Source organism: Triplophysa rosa, linkage group LG6 (assembly GCF_024868665.1).
Source record: "Triplophysa rosa linkage group LG6, Trosa_1v2, whole genome shotgun sequence".
Classification (NCBI taxonomy): domain Eukaryota; kingdom Metazoa; phylum Chordata; class Actinopteri; order Cypriniformes; family Nemacheilidae; genus Triplophysa; species Triplophysa rosa.
The window spans coordinates 7,382,943-7,400,660 of NC_079895.1; the positions used below are offsets into that span (position 1 = coordinate 7,382,943).

General features: G+C 38.0%; 1 protein-coding gene across 5 annotated transcripts in view; it reads right to left on the reverse strand.

The window, feature by feature from the left end:
* Nucleotides 1-17,718, reverse strand: part of lrp1bb (low density lipoprotein receptor-related protein 1Bb) — a 248,639-nt gene that overhangs the window by 17,277 nt on the left and 213,644 nt on the right. For 4 of the 5 annotated variants that reach the window (XM_057335506.1, XM_057335505.1, XM_057335504.1 and 1 more), the window contains 19 exons: nt 17,352-17,551; nt 17,034-17,222; nt 16,804-16,952; nt 16,604-16,697; nt 15,441-15,557; nt 14,770-14,889; nt 13,834-13,953; nt 10,404-10,520; nt 9,631-9,737; nt 8,046-8,178; nt 7,128-7,234; nt 5,989-6,121; nt 4,719-4,841; nt 4,403-4,525; nt 3,979-4,119; nt 2,253-2,387; nt 1,621-1,740; nt 941-1,182; nt 50-273 (listed from right to left, as the gene is read on the reverse strand). In XM_057335506.1, coding sequence (XP_057191489.1) covers nt 50-273; nt 941-1,182; nt 1,621-1,740; nt 2,253-2,387; nt 3,979-4,119; nt 4,403-4,525; nt 4,719-4,841; nt 5,989-6,121; nt 7,128-7,234; nt 8,046-8,178; nt 9,631-9,737; nt 10,404-10,520; nt 13,834-13,953; nt 14,770-14,889; nt 15,441-15,557; nt 16,604-16,697; nt 16,804-16,952; nt 17,034-17,222; nt 17,352-17,551 — 2,694 coding nt within the window. Of the gene's footprint in view, nt 1-49; nt 274-940; nt 1,183-1,620; nt 1,741-2,252; nt 2,388-3,978; nt 4,120-4,402; nt 4,526-4,718; nt 4,842-5,988; nt 6,122-7,127; nt 7,235-8,045; nt 8,179-9,630; nt 9,738-10,403; nt 10,521-13,833; nt 13,954-14,769; nt 14,890-15,440; nt 15,558-16,603; nt 16,698-16,803; nt 16,953-17,033; nt 17,223-17,351; nt 17,552-17,718 lie in introns of those variants that run through there. The other variant, XM_057335509.1, reaches the window with a different exon arrangement.

A 17,718-nucleotide genomic window follows, 5' to 3' on the forward strand; every position in this document is an offset into this window, starting at 1 on the left:
TCTATAGTATGCATATGATTACAGAAAATAGGGTTAAACATGTTCTTACCCTTTGACTGGATTGACAGTAATGGCGTAAGGTTCCCCTGCAATGTCGGTTATCAAGCGAGTGCAGTTGGGTCCCTTGAGTTGGCCCACATTTATAGAGTATCTAAGCTTGGTCCAGTGAGCTGTGTAATAACTGAACCAATGCATCCTAGAGTGGTCTGTCCAGTAGACGTTTCCAGTTACCCAGTCGGCTGATACATCTCTGGGCCTGCGGAAATCTGGGCACTGCAAAAGTCACCCAGATAACAAGGTGATTCCCGTGTGGATCAAGGCAACACAGAATCATGGGTTTGAGCAGATGTTCATAAAGTCATAAATAAATGTTGTCAAAATATTAGAAATTGCATTATTGTAATCTGTATTAGATTTGGTTAGAATTAAGTTAAAGTAAAACTAGACCGCAAAATAAAAATGCAGTCAATATTTACTAACCTTTATTCAATAGCTAATTCAACTTTAATGATGTCATCATTTACATATAAAAAAGTGAATGAGAATTGGGTCTGTCAAGCTTCAATATAAATGCAAAAGTATGACCAGCATATTATTTCATTATCTTATTTACAATTCATAGACAAAATGTATGATTTTTTAATATAAACTAATCAAAAGGGGTCACCGAAAAATATTACATACATGTTGTCTAAAATTAGAGACGCTAAAAGACCCATTTCAAGGACAAAGTTGTAATGTTTAATTCTGTAAAAAGTGCAGATATATAGAGCTATATATCTGATTTTACATATCTGGAAAAATGGCAGTATATGATTATTCAATTTACTACATGCATATTGAAAATTTACGATAGGAAATACCAATAAGGACATCCAAAATCCAGAAAATTCCTTAAAAACATTTGTCGACATGCTTCACACAGACTCGCGATACTTACTATGATGCCAACATTAGTTTTAGTTTGACTCCTGTTTAGGATTTCTTTGTAAAAAAGTCCACCGGGATTAAATTGAGTAGCCCAGATAAACTTTTTTTGTTGAAACAGAGCATCCATCCCAATGATGCGGGCATTTTCCTCAATGCGAGCATGTACTTTGTGTCCATGGCTCTGGTTAAATGGATACACAAAACTTCGGATTTCAGTGTCATTAGCTATGTAGAGCACTCGATCTTCTGGTCCTGCCCGTTGAGTTATTAATATGCAAAAAAAATGAAAAGTGGCTAAATTCCATTTGGGGTTTAAGACAACAGTTTGACAATTACAGATGCAGATAAATCATTCTAACACAACAATATGCATTTTAATCTATCAATAATAATTGATACTTGACTATACATAATGTATATAAACACACACACACCATTTTTTTACAATTTACTAACATAAATGTTATCACCTAACAAATGCATATAACGTCGGCATTACTAACACCGTGATACAAAGTGAATATACTGTAAATAAGAACATACAGCAATGGTTTAAACTAGGTCTTGCAAGCTGAGCTAATACACGTAAAGGTGAGCTACAGAGCGATACAAAGACTAAAATAAAATATCACCACGAGCATTGAGCCAGTGGTGCCAAACGACAAATCAATACAAAATATAGATCCTTACCTTTTGCTATGCAGCTACCATTCACATCCTTATAATTTTTGTCACATGTACATTTGTATGATCCTTTTGTATTTGTACAATAGTGAGAACATCTGCCAAACTGAAGACACTCATTTATCTCTGAAAAAGAAAAGCAAAAGACACGTTTACAACAAGAATCATTTACATCCTGAGTGCCTATGTGTGGAAACAAAAAAGTCTGAGATGCATTCTGCATTGTAAACTAACGGTACTGTTTAGCGTGTTTTCAAAATGTTTATATGCTCTCCTAGTTGTAAGTCGCTTTGGATAAAAGCGTCTGCCAAATGAATAAATGTAAATTTAAATGTGCATCTCATTATTTGATCCCATGAAAACAATATGAGTACACAAACGTTCTAGTGGAAATGATCTGTTAAATGTTAAACATTTTCAGTAGGTTAAGAGTATCCAGGATAGCTTGACTCTGGTGCACATACACAGTACATATATTACTACATTCTGAATTACTAAATACGTCTATAATCCCACCCTATAATCGTGCCATTGGTTGAGACAATACCAGATTGGTTTCACCAGTGGTGCAGACATTACATACATCACTTTAAATACCCCCCTTCCAGAAAAAGCTGTGAAAAACAGTCGGATGGTACCTTCACACTTTCTGCTTCTGAGATTCCTCTGAAATCCAGGTTTGCAGTGGCAGATTGCATTAGTGTTTGTCTGATTGCACACTGCATCCTCTCCACATGGATTCAACCTCTTTCCACATACGTCTCCATTTGAAGCTGGAATAAAAGAGAGCTTTAAAGTGACACAGTATATGCACCCTGCTGTCCCACTGCATAATTATTTGGTTTGTTTGTTTGAATCTTTCGTCAAAACTGCAACATTCTCATCTGGAAGGTGTTTAAAGCGATTTTCACAGTATGACTTCAATTCCAGCCACGCGTGCACAAACAGACACACAGTGTTGCATTTTCCTACATAACCCACTTGTCACGCCAGCACTGTTTTGATACTCATCAAACACTTTTTTAAGGGATTTAAAACCCTTATGCCTAAAATTTAACTTCTACAATTGATTCAGGTTGTTTAATGTAGAGACTATGTGCCGATGCGACATTATTTGGTTTTCTTTTCTGCTCTGTGTAAACATAATACTTTAAAGAAATTTGAGATTAATGTTCAAAAATCTTTCTTCTTATTTTTATTAAGTGTTCAGCATTAAACGTCAAAACTGATAGGGATGAAGTAATCCTAACATTTGCATACAGCCTTGTGATTGGTCTATTTTCTTACATCTATTTGCATAGTTGTGACTATCTCTGTGTCCCGATTCGCATACTATCCGTCCTTAAATAGTATTTAAAATTACAATGAGTATGGCCCAAATCAAAGTATGCTGAAATGAGTATTCTCAAAGTACCCAGAAATTCCGTAAAAATTCGAACGCGAACTCTTCGCGAGAGGGCGGAGTTTAGTGATGCTCCACAACATTAATCAAAATAAATAAGTGAAGCATGCATCACTGAATTAATAAATGTTAAGTATACAGACGACATTACATAAGAAACAATGAATGAATAAATACTTAAATGGAAAGAAGAGCTGTATTTTGATTTTTGTGACTGTTAATGAACTGCCAGCCTCCACCCGAACTGCAGCATCCTTCACAACTTTCAAAAAACAGCTCAAAACATACCTGTTCCGCATTTATTTGACTAACCAATAACTGTCTATGTCTTGTGTCTAAAAAAAATCTTGTTGTCCATTTTCTCCCTTGCTTACTCCAGCTTTAATCCTAGTAGCATGGCCTTGTAAACTAACGGTCCCCATAAAAGACAGCAAAGTTGTCAAATTTACTTAGGATTATTACAGTTTTATTACTACAAACAATGTGTTGTCTTTATAAAATCACACTTACTATTTATCTAACAGCTTAAATGCTTCTTTATACCTAAAAATATGAATATGCATTTTTGAAAGGGGGTCCCTCACAAAAGCTTCATTAAATTTGGGGGTCCTTGGCATGTAAATGTTTGAAAACCCCCGGTCTAGGCAACAATGAACACTTTTTTTTGCCATAATATGTCCCAGTGTGTGCATGGAAATGTATATACTTCTCAATAACAAAAACAGTACACATTTTTAGGGCACAGTGTAAGTAGGCGAATTGAGAGGCAGTATATACAGTATTTTGATTTTTCTGCATAGCTGAGAAATGCATGATATGTGCTGATTGCCATGACAACGGCTTAGGAGACACAGAAAACATTTTAATTTTATACGGAAAAACTACCTTGTATTTCCTTCAGGACATGCTAATCTAGTCTACTGTTGGTTTTCCAAAAGCATCTGAAAGATCTACAAACATACAAGCCTTGCAGTCCTGTTCATCGGAGCCTCCATCTCCACAGTCATCAAACAGGTCACACTGCAGCTGTGCTGGTATACATCTGTGATTGCTACAGGTAAACTCGGTCTTCCCGCAGGGCTTGGGCCTGGTTGATACAGCCTCTGGTTTGGGCCCAAGAACGAAACCAAAACATCTATTCAGCATCAGCAGAAGCACAACTTAAAGAGTCTTCGATCAAAACGACGGCGATTTTGAACGTGCGACTGTGGGTGATTAATGAACGCCATATATCTGAAATACCTGATGAACTACTAGCAAAAGCAATATCACTAAATTCTACGCTGAATTCTTTATGGCAAATTTAAAAGGCGAGGGAGGGATGATGGATTTCTCATCATGCTGGTGAGGATAAAGGCATCATCGGAGGCTTGCGAATGATCCTACCGCATTCATCTTCATCTGAGTTGTCCCCACAGTTATCCACGTTGTTACAGATTTGATCGAGCCGTAGACACACTCTGTCATTTCTGCAGCGGTATGGCCTTGTTGGAGGACACGGCAGTTTGGCTAAAGAAATGAGAACACAATGTTACAATACGTTTTGTACTGCATTTGGGCATCCACAATCTTTTGGACGTATAATGCAAGCTTTTTAATTTACAATGCAGTAAACCTAACAGAGACCACGTATGACATAGGAAAGTTCAAAGTTGAGCAGAGAGGTCATGTAATTTCACAGAGAGAAGATTGGATGGATTACCGCACATCTCCGGGTCTTCATCCGAGTTATCTCCGCAGTCATCTTCTCCGTCACACACCCACATGTGAAGCTTACACAGGGTGTTGTTGCAGATGAACTCATCAGGACGACAGAAGAAAGCGTCTGTACAAACACATGGTTTGATGTCAAACTGTGATAGGTGAATAATTTGTAATTAAGGTGTAACGTAAACAGAAGCATGCATACTGTATGACAACCTGAACAAGCATCATGGGTAAACACTGAGCGTGTTCACGTAAAAATGTAAACAGTACTAATAGAAAAAAAGACTAGTCTAAATCAGATTTTGTGTAACATCCTGAATCTGGATGATTTTGAAGGAAGCATGGATGTGTTTCCCGCAGCTGGTGATGTGGAAAAAATCGATTCACTCAACTCATCGCAAGTCACTAAACAATGCAGTGATCCACAAAAACTCATAATTGGAATTTTAAATGAACTATTAATAATTCTGTTGATTGAAAATGCGGAATCCTTAAATGCAACTTTCCAAATGAACTACTTTAACTTGCCAAAGCTGTTTGCACCACGTGTAGTAGTATAAAAAATGTTTTATGAATCGTTTGGGAATGGTACTGTGATTCTGAACCGATAACAAATCCAAATGTGGTGTGTATAAGTTCGTTTATTTATACATGTAATTGCTTTTTTCAACTCACGATTTTATTTCCACTAGGAAATAAGTTATACATACAAAATATGAATACAATATTTATTAATAAATACATTTACATTTACGCATTTGGCAGACGCTTTTATCCAAAGCGACTTACGTTGCATTATCCTATACATTTGTTTCTAAGTATGTGCAATCCCCTGGGATCGAACCCACGATATTTATATTTAAAATAAAATATTTGTTCGGTTCTCTTAAGCTCACATGAATTTGTTCTAGATCAATGACATGACGTAATGCCTGAACTTCGCTGGAAAAAGAATGAGTTCGAACAGGGGTCCTCAACCTTTTTGACTCCAAGGCCCCCCATTGTATTCAACAATTGTCAAAGGTACCCCTTCCACTCATAAAAACTCAACATTTTTACCCAATAATATATTTTAGAGCTAATCATTAACCGGAAAAAAGTATATTCATTATAAAAATGGCCAAATAATAAGACAAATATTGGTATTTTATGATTATTTTGTCTAATTATAGTCCTCTTGAGGCCTCCTTAGAGGTCAGATGGGGCCCCCTTGTAGGCCACGTTCCCCCTATTGAGAACCACTGAGTTAGAAAATGTCTTCATACCATGACCACAGTTCTCCTCATCGCTGTGGTCCACACAGTCGAAGACATCATCGCAGCGCCAGCGTTTGGGGATGCAGTGGGCGTGGTTTTTGCACAGAAACTCATCTTCTGTGCACTCCTTGACACAGTCCATCTGGTGTAAGAACAACAAGAAAAGTCTCATATAACCCACTCTGAAGAGAAAGAGAAATGCGATACACATCTGTGTTCCCATGGATTTCAACAAAAGTCTGATACACAAGACTCCTCCTTTTGCAAAGTTAATGTGTTCGATGCAGCGTTCCACTGATGCAATATATTGTTTTTGTTGCGTGTCATTGATATTCATGGCACATGTGATGCAAAAATAATCAAATACAAGACTTCTACACACACCCACACACGATATCTAGTACTACAAAAGTGTTTTAACAAGTCACCTCACCTTTGATGAAACAGAACTATTAGACTAAAGTAATGATTCATTCAGCAGCATCATATCAAGGCTATAATTTCGTTTGCAAAACTTTGATAATTAAAGGGATAGTTCACCCAAAAAAGGAAATTCTTTAATTATTTATTCACCTCGTGTCATTTCAAACTTGCATGACTGATGCTTCTCTACAGAACACAAAATACGATTTTTAAAGAACATTGGCAAACAACATTGGTCTCCATGAGTTGACTTCCATCGTATGGACACAAAACCACTGAGACATTTATTTTATGTTTTAATATACTGTATATATATATTTTTTTTTCAGAAGAATGAGTCACATACAGGTTTTAAATTACAGATTTTTTTATTTTTGTATGAACTATCCCTTTAAATCATTCTCATACAGTTGAAACCAAGCAACCTCTGTTCTTATTATATAGTGGTATATGTTATACCACTTTCACTACAATAATATAAAACATTCCTAACAGTATAAGATCAAGTCCTGCTCCACATTAAACACATTTCTTTACTCAGAAACACATTTTACCTGGTGCAATCTGTTCTTTTCCAACAAGCTATTAAAGCTTTGGAATTTCTTCTTCAGATCTGTAACCAATATATCTACATCTCTCTCTCTCTAAAGGACTTCTTGCACACTGCACATTTGTGAGAGTGAAGTGGTTGATGTTAAGTGAGAGGGTCCTGCTGGAGAACTGACCTCATCAGAGCTGTCCAGACAGTTGTCATGTCCATCACACCTGAGAGCGGCCGACACACAACCTCCACTGGCACACACATACTCATTCAGAGAGCAGGAGGGAAGAACTAAAAACAGACCAGGATAAAACACATAAATACAAGAGATAAAGCAAACACGTGAAAGCTCTTTCAGACAAATCTTTCTGTATATCCGGTCTAATAAAGTTTGTAATTGGTCTAGTTTTACAGTCCTTCACTGTCTTGTAACTTGAGAGTACAAAAGTCTTTTAATAGCCTCTATGATTTAAGCCTTAAAATCATGATGAGTTCTTGAATTAAATGTTTAGTTCACTCAAACATGAAAATTCTGTCATCATTTACTCAACTCTCATTTCAAAAGCAGATCTTTCGAAGAACGTTGGTAACCAAACAGCGCTGGCACCCATTCACTTCTTTTGTATGAGCACAAAACCAATGCAAGTGAACGGGTGCCGGCACTGTTTGGTTAACAACATTCTTCAAAAAATCTTCTTTGTGTGTTCTGAAATGACAAGAGGGAGAGTTAATGTTGACAGAATAATTTTGGGGTGAACTATCCCGCTAAACACTGTTAAAAATGATGGTTGCATTATTAACTCTATTTAGCCCTTAAAAGAAGGAAAATCCATGCGGTGAAAAATACCTCTAGTATTTATTAGTATATAACATAACTTCAGCTACACTGGCCAGTATAAAAACCTCCATCTTGCTTAAAACGCAAAACACAATCCTTGATAAAATATTAAGACTTCTAAATAAATACTTAGCTTGAATTAAAATTTATCCAAAGGATAAAATCACCAGAGTGCTGAGTAAGGCAGTTGTGTTCATTATGTACACACTGAAAACAAAATATCCATAAAACATGTCAAGACCCCAGGTCGTGTAAAAGATGCACCTGTTCCTAGGCAATTTCTTTCATCTTCTCCTGTTTTACAGTCTTCTTGCCCGTCACATAGCCACTTCCGAGAGATGCAGAGACTGTTGTGACACTGAAACTGATCGTCTGCACAGTGAGTCTCGCAGTCCTTCTGAAAACACACACATCAGGTCCAGTTCAGTATCGTCCCATTTTAGAAAAACAGATTTTTTTGCCATTTTTTTATTGACAGACCGCAGTGAAAGACTTAAAAATAATTGGGCAAAAAGAGTCGGCATATGACAAACCAGATGGTATGTTTTAAATGAAACTTCTGTCTCTTGCATGAGCACCACAGCTTATCATGTATAGAGCATTTGTGCTAACATTCTCATTCTTATAATTTTTCATACCAATAATTTTCACTTTTCCCATTGTACTGTTAATAAACTGTGGCGTCGAGTTGATGTGTCAATAAAGAGTGCACTCAGTGTAAACAAACTTTAATAAATTTTAACTTTGTTAACAAAATTTAAAATGCAATGCACTGTATTTTCATGACTTGCTAATAAATACATAAAAATGTAACAGACAAATGCCACGTCTTTGAAATAAATAACCAGATGAGAGTCTTCTCTTAAAGGTCCTGTGTATGAAATTTAGCGGCATCTAGCGGTGACGTTGCAAATTTCAACCAACGGCTCACTCCACCCCTCCCCCCTCCTGTTTGAAGCACTATGACTGCTGACACAGGGCTAAGATGTCATCATGTTTTCGCTTCTATGCCGAAGGAGATAACATATTTACGAAACGCGCTCTTGTAAGGCCATGTTCACACTTGACTTTTTTTTTTTTTGAAGAAGCAGCGTTGTGGTTACAAATAGCAGCCGGCAATGTTCAAAGATAGCATTTGTGCACTAAGGCAGACAGGCTTCATAGGCAGCGTAACGGAAGTCTATTTGAATTATAAACAGAGAGCGTCTTTACTATAACCAATCACATATTTAAAAATTACAATACACATTTCTCGTTAGAAATGCAGTCAGAAGTTATTGAAAGTTAAAATTTATCATACATTTATACAAAACTATGCTCCAATGGGCGTTTCGTCTGCTATTTTATTTTGCCTTCTCGACCAATCACGTTCCTTGCATGTTGTTATGGAAACAACAGTTCTCCGTCAATGGTTAGCTGTGAAAAAGGTGCTTGACGTAGGGCTTTATTTTCAGAAAAGTTTAACTTTTTCCAACCTCAAAAGACGCTCTGAGGCAGAAAAAGACGCTGGCGCTGGAATTTAAAAAAGCGCTCAGGACTTTTTTGAAAACACGGTTTACTCCATAGGATTATAATACAAAACAGCTTTAAAAAAGAAGTCAAGTGTGAACACGGCCTAAAGCAATTTGTACGTTTAGGGCTACTGTAGAAACAACATGGCGAAGTCCGGGTAAGGGGATCCGCGGTGTATGTAGATAGAAATAGCTCATTCTAAGTTAATAAAAACATAACGCTTCATTATGTACATCTCTAAAGACATAGTTATGTATATTATATTGCATTTCTGTCAATAGATCCTCCAAACAAATTACACACTGTACCTTTAAAATGACATCCAGTATGTACTGACCTCATCTGAATTATCAACGCAGTCATAGTCGCCATCACAACGGAAGCGTGCTGAGATACATTCCCCATTGGCGCAGGCGAAATCCTTGAGATTACAGGTCACCGGCTCTGCAGAGAGTAGAGAGAATGATAAGACAGCAAAAACCTCTCAGCTACCCTGATCGTGTCCTGTGAAGACGTAAAGTAAAGGTAGCGGAAGACAGAAGATATAGAGAAAGAGCATAAAAGATCAAAAAAAGGTCCCACACTTGGGCATGAACTGGCACTGGACCATCTGTTTTAGGGGTTCTTGCAAGTATGCCAAGAACTTAAGAGTGGCTTTTATGAAAGACAGCGCTGCCTGCAATGGCCTGAAAATAATGCTGGGTGGTTAGAAAACAAGTTGACTGTTTGAAAATTCTAGTTTCAACAACGATTTAACAACATAATAAAGGAAAATGTAGACAACAACGGTCATGCAATTGGCAAAACAGCACGTTTAAACGGGTTTATATTCATAACCAAATGCCACACTCTCGACTTTAAGGCTCCAACAGGACACAGCAAGCTATAAAAACAACATAAAACCCAATTAAATTGTTGGTGTTTCCTTGTGGAAAGATCAGAAATTAACAGATAAATGGTAAACAAACAGAAAGCAAGAAAACATCAAGCAGTCTAGGAAAGTGGCCTCCGACGATCCCACGCGACATGCCTTGACAGTTAAAACAATTTAGTACAAACGCAAGTCGGGAAAAAAGCTTTATTGTGCTGAGAGAGATGAGAGAAACTCACTACAATGCTCCTCATCCGAGTTGTCTCCACAGTCATTCTGGCTGTCACATCTCCAGTGGTCCGGGATGCAGTTGTTATTCTCGCACCGAAATTCATGAGGTCCACAGGTCTTTTCATCTTTTTCATCAGACACAAACAAACAAACAGATGAAAATGGCTTCGAAACGGCATGAATATTAATGAGACGCTAGCGCATTTCGAAACGTAATCATCGTTTCCTCAGGGTTCCCGGGCACGGATCTGACACTAAGTTCAAAACACGCCCGTACTCGGGAGGCTAACGCACCATAAGATGAGATACATGACTGTGCTGCCGATAACTTCCCTCCTCAATAACCCGAATACTTGACACTTAACATCAAACAGTTTGTCACCTGGGCACAATCGCCCGCAATGAACATTTTTGAATTTATTTTACCTTTTTAAGAGTCGCTGTAGTGTTTACATTATATAAGAACTTTCTGAAGTGTTAGAGCCAAGATACATTCCTTATGAACAGACAGAAAAATCAGATTCGATCAGCGCTGGGTATCGCCAAACTCATCTTAATACTAAATAAATAAAAAGAATGTTTTATGTAAGGGATAATGTACAGGCAGCCGGTTGTTACCGCAGAAATAATTTATTTATTATTATTTATTATTTCGCGATAACAGCCGGCCGCTTGTACATTGTCCAGCTTATTACACGGCTACTTGCCACATGAGAAAACAACTGGATATGAAATGTAAATTTGAAATATTTTATTTGCTAATTTTTACCGGATGCAGACCTTCCGTGAGGAAAAGCCGTTTACTTTCGGTTTTAAGGTAAGAAACGACATTCAAATGTCACGAACAGGCAATTTGGTTTAATCATTTGTAAATTTAATTTCATGTATGTTATTAAAATACATATTTACTGTATATTTAATTTGTACAGTAAAACTGTCAAAATGATTTGCTGCATTCAGGTTATACGTTATTAGTTTTGAGAGGTTTTCTGGGAATAACGAACCTGCAAATGTCGCGACTGGCCAATCAGAATCAAGCCGTGTAATAAAAATAAATAAGTGATTTTACCGCAAACATTTTGAGATGGTCCTCACTGCAGAACACGAGATCCAGGGGGCAAGGTTGGATCCAGATCCAACTCCTCCCACTTTATATAGTTAACCGCTATTTGGAGAATAAGTTGCAACCTGTGGTCGCTAACGTTTGCTCTTACAATGTAAATCTGCCTTTCACAGACATTAATGTATGTCACAACATTGAATCCACTACATAAAAAAACTCAATACATGATACTATGAATACTAACATACTAACTACTAGTACACTAGTTGTTGAAAACTATATAATGCTGTAAAGATATATTTTATAAATTGATTCTACTGGTTAAGCTATCCAATCCCATTAAGTATTTTCCACCTATATTTTATGATATCAATTAGTTCAGTCTTTTACTGTATAATAACAGCACTATTTCACATCAAATGCCAAGATAAAGATCTACAATTACCTGCAGGCCGATGCAAATAAAGTGTGTCACATGTGGAAAAAAATCAATGGAGACACCCGAGGAGCCCAACACACCTCAATTACAGAGTGACCCTCAATACTTCACTGATGTGTCACTCATTTAGATGAGTTTTCTTTTCTTTTTGCTAATCCTCAGGTTATAGACGATCGATAAAAAACATCAGATATGTTCAGCCAAGGCATTCAAACCAATTTTCCCAATCAAATTCGGACAGAATGTAATTTGTTTCCAACAGACAAGGTATTGATTTCATTTCTTACTGTACGTCAATTGATATGGGAGGATCAGGCTCATCATCATTGCTAGAATATGTGATGGTGTTTTATATAAAATACACCACTGAGAGTTCATGAAGTATTTACATGGCAAATTCCATTATTTATTATTACTATAACTATTATTAATATTATGTACATAATTACATAAAATAATATGAATAATAATAATAATAATTATTATTATTATCATTATTATCATCATTTTGTTGTTATTATTATCATTATTATTATCATTATCCTTTTGTTATTATTGTTATTGTAGTTATTAATTAATTAATTAATTATTATTAATAGGCATCATAAAGATGTCTTTTCCAAAATCTAGTATGCTGCCTACACAGGCAGTATTTTTAAGCGCCGGGTATACTTTACGTTCCGCATCCGAGCCCGTCACACACACAAACGTGTCCGGACAGCTTCTTGAGCATACTCAAGGGCAGATTGACGAATTCGACACATGCGCAGTACGTCACCGAGTGGACTCTGCAGATTCAACATTTTTTCGCGCATGCACTGTTGTACGCATCCCGTGGGTGTGCCTCCGTGTGTCTCCTGATGATGAAAATTACATCATGCGGGCGGCGCACGGAAGGCCGGACTATTCTTTTGCCTTAAGGCATCATAGGCATATGAGCAATAGCAACAATTTTAATCTAAATAAAAATAGAACAGTATTTTATGTTCATTAGCTATTACATTATTCATTTTAAATCCAAACTCAACTCTTTGAATAAGGACTGCGACTGTATTTGTATGACATACGCTATCTATGCCTTACTGTGCGTTCACACCGCCAGCGACTCTGTCGCTAGGTGTCGCTAGTCTCTTGCTACTAGGCTGTTAGAAGGCTCTAGTAACATTTATATACAAACTCTGCAGTAACTGACGAGAGACGGATGACGTGAGCTCCGCTGCTTTACTCCTATTGGTAGTCGCTCCCAAAAGTCGCTCATCATTTGCATTAAGTTGAGCAAATCTCAACTTTGTTGCGTCGCTAGACACGCCCACTTCCTGTCGCCAAAGGTCACTGTCGCTAGTGTCGCCGGCTCTCCATTGAAATGAATGACATCGCATCGCTGTCGCTGGCGGTGTGAATGCACAGTTAGAAGGCAACTGCACTGCTTATCTCACCAAACAATAAACAAGTTAAAACAACCAAACATCACACTTGTGTTATCTACATTTATACAATACAAAACAACTGAACGTTTCTTTTAATGAAACCAGGTACACAAGCTCACTGGTCTAATATAAAGTCTCTCTATAAAATTATCCATAGCGAAATCTGTCCAGCACAGCTTCAGAAATGGTTTTGTTGGTCCATCAGCATTCTAAATGTCTGGAAAACACATACCCGGGGAAGAACGCAATATGTGAGGCCGTCGCTGATGTGCCACTGTCAAACTAAATCAGGCATTCAAGGCAACAAAACAGGCCCAGGGGAATTGTTACAAGCCACAGCTAATAAAAGCCGAGTGGTTCATGATTAAAGTTGGCCTCACTCCATCAGAGAGAGAGAGAGAAGACTCTACGAGCATACAGAATTGACATTAGCCCCAATCAGACTTTCAGATGGGCCCGTACGTGTGGCCAATGGAGGCTCTGATTTGTGAATAATAACTGCGGCTCACCGCAATTGGCCTCGTCCGAGCCGTCAGCACAGTCAGGGTCCTCATCGCATACCCAGAGCTTGGAGATGCAATGCATGGTGGTCTTGCACTGGAACTGGTCTGGAGAACATGTGCTTTCAGCTGGAACATACAGATTAAAGGAAATAGCAGGATATTTACAAAGCCATCAAAAGTGATTTCACAAGATTCCTTGCATTTGTGAAGGTCACGCACATGTACCATGCAGCATAAAATGTACCGTGTAGCATCACTTCCTAATACAAGTCTTCTGCAATTACTATCTGTGAAATGATGACAGGTCATATGTGTACAAGAAGGATTGCCAATGGTTTGCAACGTGCACTCTTAAAAAAACGTGCTTCACAATGCCATAAAATAAACAGTTTTGACCGAAGTGTTAAATAAAGAAGCGTTAATATTCGAAGAACCTTTCTGTGGCAAAAAAGGTTCTTTGTAGGGGGAAAAGTTTCTTTAGATTATAACAAAGTAAGAGTACCTTTGAGTAAATGGTTCTTTGAGGAACCAACAATGGTTCTTCTGTAGCATTGCGCTATTTTGCAAAAGTGTACATGCTTCTCCAACTATGCACCAATAACTTTTGTGTCTCTGGAGTTTATATTTATAGTCTTTTTCTACACAAAGTTTAAAAAACACATTTTCCAATCCATCTGACTTTATTTCTTGCTGACAAGTATTACTACCTTTCCTAGGCAAGGGCCTCTTTCCCCTAATAAGCACCTGGCCATCTTTTAGCTCCCAAACCAGCTACCATGTTGTGATAAAAGCCACATCTGAGATCTGTCAGTCTGGATCATTAAATTCACAGGGGAAACACCAAATCTGGCCAGTTCTGTCACATCAACCTTTAGTTTAAAATAATATCTATCATTGCCAGTGTTTAATGGTGGGAGCAGAAAGCGTCAAGGAGTTTCTTACGGCAGTCCGTCTCATCTTCACCGTCCCCGCAGTCGTCCTGCCCATTGCAGCGGAGATTTAATGGTATACACTTCTGCTTTCTGGTGCACTTGAATTGGCCCGAAAGACAGATGTATGTATCTGCAAATGAGGAGAGAGATTGTAAGTAAAGCGATGAGCCAGTGTGTTTCTTTCGTGAGAGAACATCATCGACATCATCAACGACAAGTTTATCTGAAGTGCATTCAAGTTATGCATTTAATCAATATGCGTGTTCCCAGGACACAGTCGCAATGTAGCCCATAAAAGGAAAGATCGGTAAGATGATCGCAGAAACTATATTATTTACGTTAAAAGTGCTAAACATCTAAAATCTTAAATCTGTGTTGGTCCAAAACATCACGATTACAATCGTTAAATGACAAAACACCCTGTACTCTTCTAAAAGTGGATATTGATCGTTTGATAGCTGCAAGAGTCCGTATAATTGAACATTCAGAGACAGCTGTGCTAAAAAAGATTTGCGGCCGATGAAAATTCCAGTCAGATTTTCTTGACTGCATGCCGCATACTTCACAGGAGCCGAACTCTACAAGGCCTCACGCAGCCTCACACAGAGAAAATAAAGCAGCGGATCTGTCGATAAGAACATGGCATTTAAAAGCAGCCCTCTTATGTATTATTCCGCTCACCGCAGTTGGCTTCGTCTGAGTTGTCCCCACAGTCATTTTCCCCGTCACAAATGAAGGGAGGCAAAGCGCAGAGGCCAGTGCTGCACTGAAAACGCCCAGGCTGGCATTTGAATTCCGCTGCAAAAACAATGATTAACAGTGAACTCCTGAGGATTCAAAGCAATTTGCGCATAGGTGTGCGTTTTTAAACCCGAGTTGCGTGAGGTCTTCCGAAATGGGCGAGTCAACCCACGTTCCATTATTTCTCTAAAAGCACTTGTGCGATATTTAATGCCCCCTGCCCTTTATTGAGCAACAGAGGTTCCACCTATTAACAACAGCTATCGGCAGCCTGTCATTTTCAGTTTGTTCCGGGCGAGCCGCTCGTGTGAATCACCAAGCCACAAAGAGATGTAAAAACAAGCCCGGTGGGAAATAAAAATAAAAGAACAAAAGTTCGTTCTTTATAACTTACAGGTCAGTCTAGTCTGTGGCTTGTTTATTTTCATATATGACACCATTGGCGGGCTGATATGGAGAATATTAAAGACATATCTGCAATGATTTATCTGGCGATGTAAAGTAACGATGTGAAAAATATAATAATTTAATGCACTTTGAAACAAGCCATTTTGTTTCCTAAAGGCTGTCTTTAAAATAGTTTTGTGATCTTTTTGCTTCACAGAAGTACATGGCAATTTGTATGTAAACATTTTTTAAAGTATTAAGTATTAAAGTATTGTATAAAGTATTAAAATGTAAATAATACCTTTCATTATTATACATTGTTATATTGGTGTATTTACATTAAAATAAATATTGTTCTTCATTCCGTTTATTATTAAAAGTGTATCAAGTGTATCAGACTTGTCTTATTTTTATGGCTGCACTCTGAAACTTGTATCATGGCTAGCAAAATAAAATAAAATAAAATAAAAATAAAATACATAAGAGTAAGTTGTAAATTTATGCCAGAGATTAAACAAAGATAGGGCAAAAGTCATGGACTGCATCTTTATATAAATTTGTATTACATTTGAAATAAAACACACAAATAGATAAAAATATTATACCTCATCAAAAGGATTTATAATTTTATAACAATTTATAACAAAACATGACGATAAAGTGAATATGAAACTGCAGGCAGTCTCATTGGGCATCGTTAAAACCGAAGCACTTACGACAGTCTGCAGGCTCATCGGACCCATCGCCGCAGTCGTCCACCGTATCGCATTTCCACCAGAATGGGATGCACTCATCTGTTCCGCAGCGAAACTGCACAAACATCCACCATGTCGAAAAAGGTCAATCAATTGTGCCCAACACAAACTGCCTTTTTGTTTCTACTAATAGCGTGCAATCATCATTTGGGTTAACAGACCTGGCTTGCTGTGCAGTTGGACAGGCAGGTCTTGTTATCGGATGCCAGGTAAAAGTTTGTTGGGCAGGCACATTTATGACCTCCACCAGGAGACAGTAAGCACAAATGGCTACAGCCGCCATTGGCCACCTGACACTGATGCTTGGGGACTGTGAAAAGGGGGTTGAAATGAATCGTTCATGTCGAGTGCATATTAAACGAATATAATATTTAGTCAAAACAGTTTGTACCTTCAGGTTGGCGCAGAGGGTGGTACACTATGATGGACTTGATGGCCTGCCATGAATTTAGGAGCTCGACCGCATTAGCACCTGTGGTCTTATGAGCCCGGCGGAGAGATTTGGACTTTCCGTCAGTCCAGTAAATGAAGTCCTCGAACAGCGTGAGCCCCATCACGCCCTGGATGTGGTCATGAGGAACTGAGGTAGAGAGCATCATACCAGCAATATCATTAAAGTTGTGTTTTCTAGACAAATCAAAGTCATTATTCTGAAGCCTTCAGGCTTTAATAAGAACTATAAGGAATAAAAGTACGTCTCATTTCATACCCCGACGCCTCTGTGACCCGTCCATGTTGGCAAAAAAGATGTGATTATCATCTGCCCAGTAGATTCTCTTGTTTGTGTAGTCAATAGTTAAAGCTGAGGGGCTGTAGATCTCCTTGTTCACAATAACCGTGTGTCCTTGACCATCCATGCCAACTCGTCCGACGTGAGGATTTTCACAGCAGTCGATCCAAAACACATACCTGGGAGAAAGAGAATAAAAACCTCATTTAGGAACTTCACACAACACGAGACGTCCTTGTCACAGTTGTTTTAAGTGGAGATTAGACATTCCCATTGATCTGGTGAATCTATTCATTCTTTTACTTGACAAAGTCAGGTCTCCCTGGACAGAGGGTTGAGAGTACAA